At 33.2% G+C, this 6211-nt stretch overlaps 1 protein-coding gene across 4 annotated transcripts in view; it reads left to right on the top strand.

Moving 5' to 3' along the window:
• Nucleotides 1-5459, top strand: part of LOC141428003 (uncharacterized) — a 235181-nt gene extending 229722 nt beyond the window's left edge. For all 4 annotated transcript variants that reach the window (XM_074087657.1, XM_074087660.1, XM_074087656.1 and 1 more), the window contains exons 10-11: nucleotides 1115-1254; nucleotides 3194-5459. In XM_074087657.1, coding sequence (XP_073943758.1) covers nucleotides 1115-1254; nucleotides 3194-3456 — 403 coding nt within the window. In that variant the 3' untranslated portion in view covers nucleotides 3457-5459. The remainder of the gene's footprint in view (nucleotides 1-1114; nucleotides 1255-3193) is intronic.
• Nucleotides 5460-6211: the final 752 nt, after the last annotated feature.

Raw genomic sequence — 6211 nt, forward strand, 5'->3', positions numbered from 1 at the left:
ATATCTGGCAAAATATTGGTCATGTAAGTATAAGTATAGTCTCAATCGATTCAGCGCAAAAAAATAAATAGAAAATGACACCTCACTCGCCTAGTTTGTAAAATTTTCATTTTTTTAAACGTTGGCCCCTGTCCATACCCCCCGGGAGGGGGTAGGACGCCTAAATTTTGGTAGGACTCGGCAGATCCTCATTTCTAGTGCTAAGATAAAACTTATAAACAAAATTTCATTGCCGTACATGTTTTGCCGCCAAACCGTCGTATTAAGTCTTTTCACACCTCTCCTTCAGATAATTAACTTTTCCTCCTTGACGAGAGGGAGCAAAGTGCCACTTTTCTGTTCAAGGCTTTTCTAAGTGTTTTATTGAAAATGCAATTTTTTTTTAAGTTGATAATTTGAAAGCCACGTCATTTTCTATGCTGGTTGTTCTTTAATAATATTTAGAATTTATTTTTTTCAAGTTTCTTAATGCTCGGTGTGAAAAGTTGTGTGAGCCACTCGGGAGCAAAATTATTTTCATCTTGGGCGTTAACACTTGAATCCCTCATTACGCTCAGGATTCTACTTTAGAATCCTCGCTACGCTCAGGATTCTATTGTAGAATCCTTCGCTACATTCTGGATTCAATGTACGCCCTCGCTGTAAATACACCATTTTGCTCCCTCGTGACACAAATAACTATACTTTACCTGTGCTATTATTATAATGATTAGGTTGTTTTTTTTTACTTCCGAAATGAATGAAAAATTAATTGTTCGTTATTATAATGTTTATTTGTCGTCATAATTAAACTAGAGTAAAAGCGCGCGACAGTAACAGGATACTTGTATGAAAAAGACAGGAATGTCAAATACTAATGCGAAAAAAATGGCTCTGATGATTTCAATTGGTGATTTTCAAACCTTATTAGAAAAAAGTCAGACTTCAGAATTCAAGCAGATATTGTATCTTAGTACGATTGTCAACTCAGTTGGGTAACTGGCCATTATATTATTATGCACAAATTAAGCAGTAGGTATTTTGGCAACTATACAATATTATGAGTATGCGACTCTTTTTTGGTTCTTTTACCTATTATAATTTAATTTTAATTTATGACTTTGTTTTTATACAGGGTACATCAACTGCCTACAATGGGCTTCGACAACCTCAACTCGCTGGAAACGCTCAATCTGCAAAACAACAAGCTGCAACATATACCTGAGGAAATTATGGAGCCAATACTAGACACGCTGCGAGTGGCTGATATCATGGGTATGTTCTTTCATTATTATAACTTTGATCTAGTTCTTCGTCGGTTATCTCTTCAATTACCTTCTGAATGTCTTCGTCGGTTATCTCTTCAATTACCTTCTGAATGTTGGCCGTTAACTCGGAATTTTTTGTCATTGTTGTTTGAATGGCACTTTACTTACAGCATTTGTGAGCACAGTCTACTCACGAAATACGTGAGCCACAATTTCTTCCTTTCATTTTTACAACAACTACCTATCATGAGTTTCTTTATACTTTTGTTAGTTTCACTTTGTCTTTATTGTCTATCTTTTTTTAAGTGTTTTGTCGTGTAAAGGAATAAATCTATTAGAACGAGAGGAAGAAGAACTAATTAATTCCTTATTTACCGCCCTTAAGACACAATGTACTAAAAGCTACTTGCGTCTGATTAATACAGTTTTTACAGCATTCTTTTGTCTACGTCCTTCTTATCTTTTTGATCCGTCGCTTTGTTTGTTTGATTTTGTACTCTTGATAGTGAAATTTATGGGTTATTAATTAGTTTACCTAAGTCTGCTCTACCAAAAATAAAAACTGTTTATAATGTAAGCAAACCTTTAACTCAGTAATTTCAATGCTTTAAATATGGCACCTATTTCATTTAAAACCTCAGAAATTTATTGCTGTAAGTGCGCACTCGTTGAGCTGACATCTTATTGTCCTTTATACTTACCACTCTTTTTTTCACCCGTTAAAGTGTCCCACTGCTGGGCAAAGGCCTTCCCTTGTTTTGCGTCACTCGTCCCTGTCAAGAGCATGCTCCTGCCACTCTGGTTGATACGCGTCCAAGTCGTCCCGCCATCTCCTCTTCGGTCTGCCTTTGTTTCTGGCCATCCCACTGAACACAATGGGTAGTAATTTTAGTCATCACTCTGAAGTTTCAAAAATCATAATTATTAATTGAGTCTTAAATACATATAACGATGGGGTTCATGATCAAATGGTTTATTTAGCTTAACTATATAATTACAATCTGGAAGCGTCATAACATATAAAAAAATAAACAGCGTTTTTGTTTGGTTTGAAATTGAATCTACCTTAGGCATCTACTGAATTTTGAATCCATAAATATGTATTGTTATTCACTGTTTGTCATGTCTCCATGAATGCGTAATACATAAATATTGGCTTTTTATGACGTTTTTGTATATACTATTTATTTTGCTTTAACATTATCTGACTTTATTATAATGGCGTATTATAAATATAATACAAGACAAACCATTAAAGATATTGTACGGGTATGTCCTACATTAAAGTATAAGTTATTTAAACTACTATAATTAAACTACTTTTCATTTTGTGTGTCATAAATTACTTTTTATATACTTAAGCCTGCACCCTATAATGTTACAGATTTCTCATTTTTCTGTTCTAAGTACCTACGTAAATCCTAGGCTTCATGCCAAATTTCAGCTTTCTAGGTTATTGGGATGTGCTTTAGAAGTTTTGATGACTGAATGAGTTACCAAACGCCCAAACGGTCGTACTATGGGCATCAATCAAATCTAAGCTAGTTTAATTAAATTTTAGGTCTATGTTTTTCATTAAAAAAAAATTGTTCATTGATAAATTTTATGTGACATATCTGTGATGCCGCTCTGTTTGTTTTGTCTTAATTAAACCGATACTCTGACGATCTGTCATACAAGCTTTATCAATGAATAGTGAGACAGGCCCTTAACATCTTGATGTGAATTTGGACTCTCTGGGGCCGAAGTTTGAGGTGAGGGTTTGAAAATGATACGAAATGGTTCGAGAAAAGGCAGGTATTGCGTTACCTTCTTTTTTATTCGTCTCAGTACACCCAATTGATTCAAGGGTTACTTCGCGCAGGCCCACTTTAATGAACAACCTTTTACTTTGCTATTCTGCGAATGACTTATTAGTTACCTTTCACACATTTTTCTTTTCGTAGATAATCCGCTGATATGCGATTGCGAATTGGCGTGGTACGAGGCGTGGCTGGCAGGTCTTCGCGACCGCGACGATGAAATGATGCAGAAGAAACGTACCGTGTGTACCATGGTCAGTGAGCACCGGGAGTACAGCGTAGCTAAGATGCCGCTCGAGAAAATGAACTGCAAGAGAAAACCCGCCTACGGACGACCCAACAGCGCGGTAAGCTGCACCGCTATCGCGACCAACATCATCCTTTCCATCGCAGCCACAAGGCTCTAGAACTAAAATTAAAACCCTAAGTAAATTAAACCCTTTTAAGTTCCAGCCAAGGGTCCCTTCGAGATAGCTGTGGCCGGATAACTCGAAGTCCCCCTTCGCTTTATTTTCAATTAATATATTTATATTTAACGTGATGAATTTGTGCGAAAACTCGATACATATCAATTTGGGCTGATAAATTAGTAGGTATCTAATATTTTGGAGCGGTAGCTTGTGATAGTAAAGGTTTTAAAAAGTTTAAAGTAAGTGTGATACTGTGAGTATTTTTACATATTAGAAGACCTCTTACGGCATGCCTTACTAATGAGTAATGTAACAACAGAGAGTAGGTAATCACTTATCGACTAAAGTTTGGCATTAATATTAGTATCACTGGAGATGTGCTTCATTCTAACTAAACTAAAGAGACGTATGGTAGCCGCGCGTGCGCGTGCGCAACCGCGGTTACCTTTGTGATTTCAAAAATGAGCTAAACATAATCCAGCACAAAAATATAATTGAAAACTTTACAAACCTTAACGTTTCAAATGAAAACATTTCATATTTTTTATAATTTACCCCTACAATTTGAAATGTAATAATTTTATAAAACTTATTAGGGAAGCTTTTGCGCATTTACGATGTTGACTATAAACTAAAATATATAATATTCTACTCTTATAACTGCAAGTCTTAATGCTGTGGGGCTCAATTTCTCATTTGCTTGTTTTAATCTTTTTTCTACAAGTTTTATCATGTTTTAGGTGATAAAAATCATCTCTTCCAGGTCTGCCTCTTCTTTTGTTTATGATTTGGGAACTATTGGTTGTAATTGATTTTGGATTGTCTTTTACTAATTAGTTACCTGTACGAATAGAGCCCCCAAACGTTCTATTTGATGTAGAAATAGGAGTAGCTAAATAAGTGTTAGGTAAACTTTATCTAGGTAAAATAATTATACGCTGTTAATACGTTAAATTATATCTTTCATTGTTGGCAGAAGCTTATATTTAAAAATATATTCAATTAACGATGCAGGTTTTCGAAAGAGTAGTTATTATAATGTTTGTTTCTAAATTAACGAATACAATATCTAACCGGTAATTATAATTTGAATATAATGGCTAATCTATTAACCAGTTATTTTTCCGTTAGTCACTATTTTCTAGCTATTAATCATTAAAGCTTAGGTAAATATGCTGTAAAAGTTTTATCGATATTAGGTAGCGAGTTGGGTAGGTAATAAATGTGACTTTAAGCGCTGCCTACTACTTACTTGCACGAGAATAATATGTTATGTTGCGTTTTGAACTACAGAAACAGTACATTTCTAAAAGCATCCCACAGACGATAGATTTTCGTAGAAATATATGCGCTCTATTAAAATTTTGAAAAATGTTCTTTGTTATAAATAAAAAGAGTTTCTAAGAATGTACAAGTGCTATTCAGTCATTTTACTCGTAGATGATAGAACAATAAAAAATTTAACTTTCAAAAACTTTATTCTAAAAACATATTTAGATAATCTAATCATGCATCAAGGGGTAATTTGCAATCAAAAACATATCCATTAGTGGTCTGATTATAAAGTTAAGAAATATTTAAAAGTTTACACAAGTATTTTGGAGCAGCAATTATTTTGCTGCAACCCGTGAGAGAGCAATGTGTGACCAATATATGTACTTCAATGTCGTATGTGCCACTTACCATATTTAGGTACGTGATTTGCACATACACCTTATCAATCGGGCAATAATTAGTGACCCACAAGACGCTGTAAATTGTATTCACGGCTAAACGTGATATTTGAAAAAAAAACGCAGTTATATAACTATTATAACAGTCAACCTGTTTGTTGTACACTTATACTTATTATATCAATATAGAGCTTATTTATAAGCAAAGAAAATGTTTAATGGATGTAAGACGCGAGATTGAATATGCAACAGTATTCATATTGCATTCATTATTACACTTTCTGTGAATTTTAATAAAATTGGATTTGCCCTTGCAAATGTATTTCAGTGATATTTAAGTTAATATCAAAATACGTGCAAAAATTACCGAAAAGCATTTCAAGAGCAAAACGTCAATTGTTTTATAGAGATGCAGGTTATCGGTGTTTATGTCACATATTGATATTGATAAATTTTTAATCATTAAAAGATGCCCTTGAACTTTTTTTATAATTTCATTTTTGTATTTAATTACAGCTTACTTTCGAATTTCGCTAAGAGATAACTTTTTTATAATTGCTTACTTCAAACCTATATAATAGAATTTTACTTTAGTTAGTGTTATTTAAAAAAAAACTTTACTTACTCATTACTCGTATGATGCGACGTAAACATCATATATAAGATAAATCACTGACTTAGAAATATTTATGGTATGATAATTCATGTGATGTAGTGATTCGTAAGCACAATGATATATTCTATACACTTTACAATATTGCACCTATATGTCACCATTGTATACTTATTAATATTAATATTAATCAGAGTCGAAAAACCTGATAAATTAAGAAAATTTCCATTTTGCCGTTTCATACTCATTCTATGTACTTTCATGTTTATAGATTATACGATAAATGTATTACGTCTATTATATATTATAATGTAATTTTTCGATGCTCTTAAATGTTGTGTTTAATAGGAATGTAACTCTATATTTATGTCTATGTGTCTAAAGTACAGAAGATCTGAGGCAAGTTATTATATTTTACTCTATTAGCACTAGCTGTTTTTAAGAAATATTTTGTCAGAAAATGTGT

Source organism: Choristoneura fumiferana, chromosome 5 (assembly GCF_025370935.1).
Source record: "Choristoneura fumiferana chromosome 5, NRCan_CFum_1, whole genome shotgun sequence".
Classification (NCBI taxonomy): Eukaryota; Metazoa; Arthropoda; class Insecta; order Lepidoptera; family Tortricidae; genus Choristoneura; species Choristoneura fumiferana.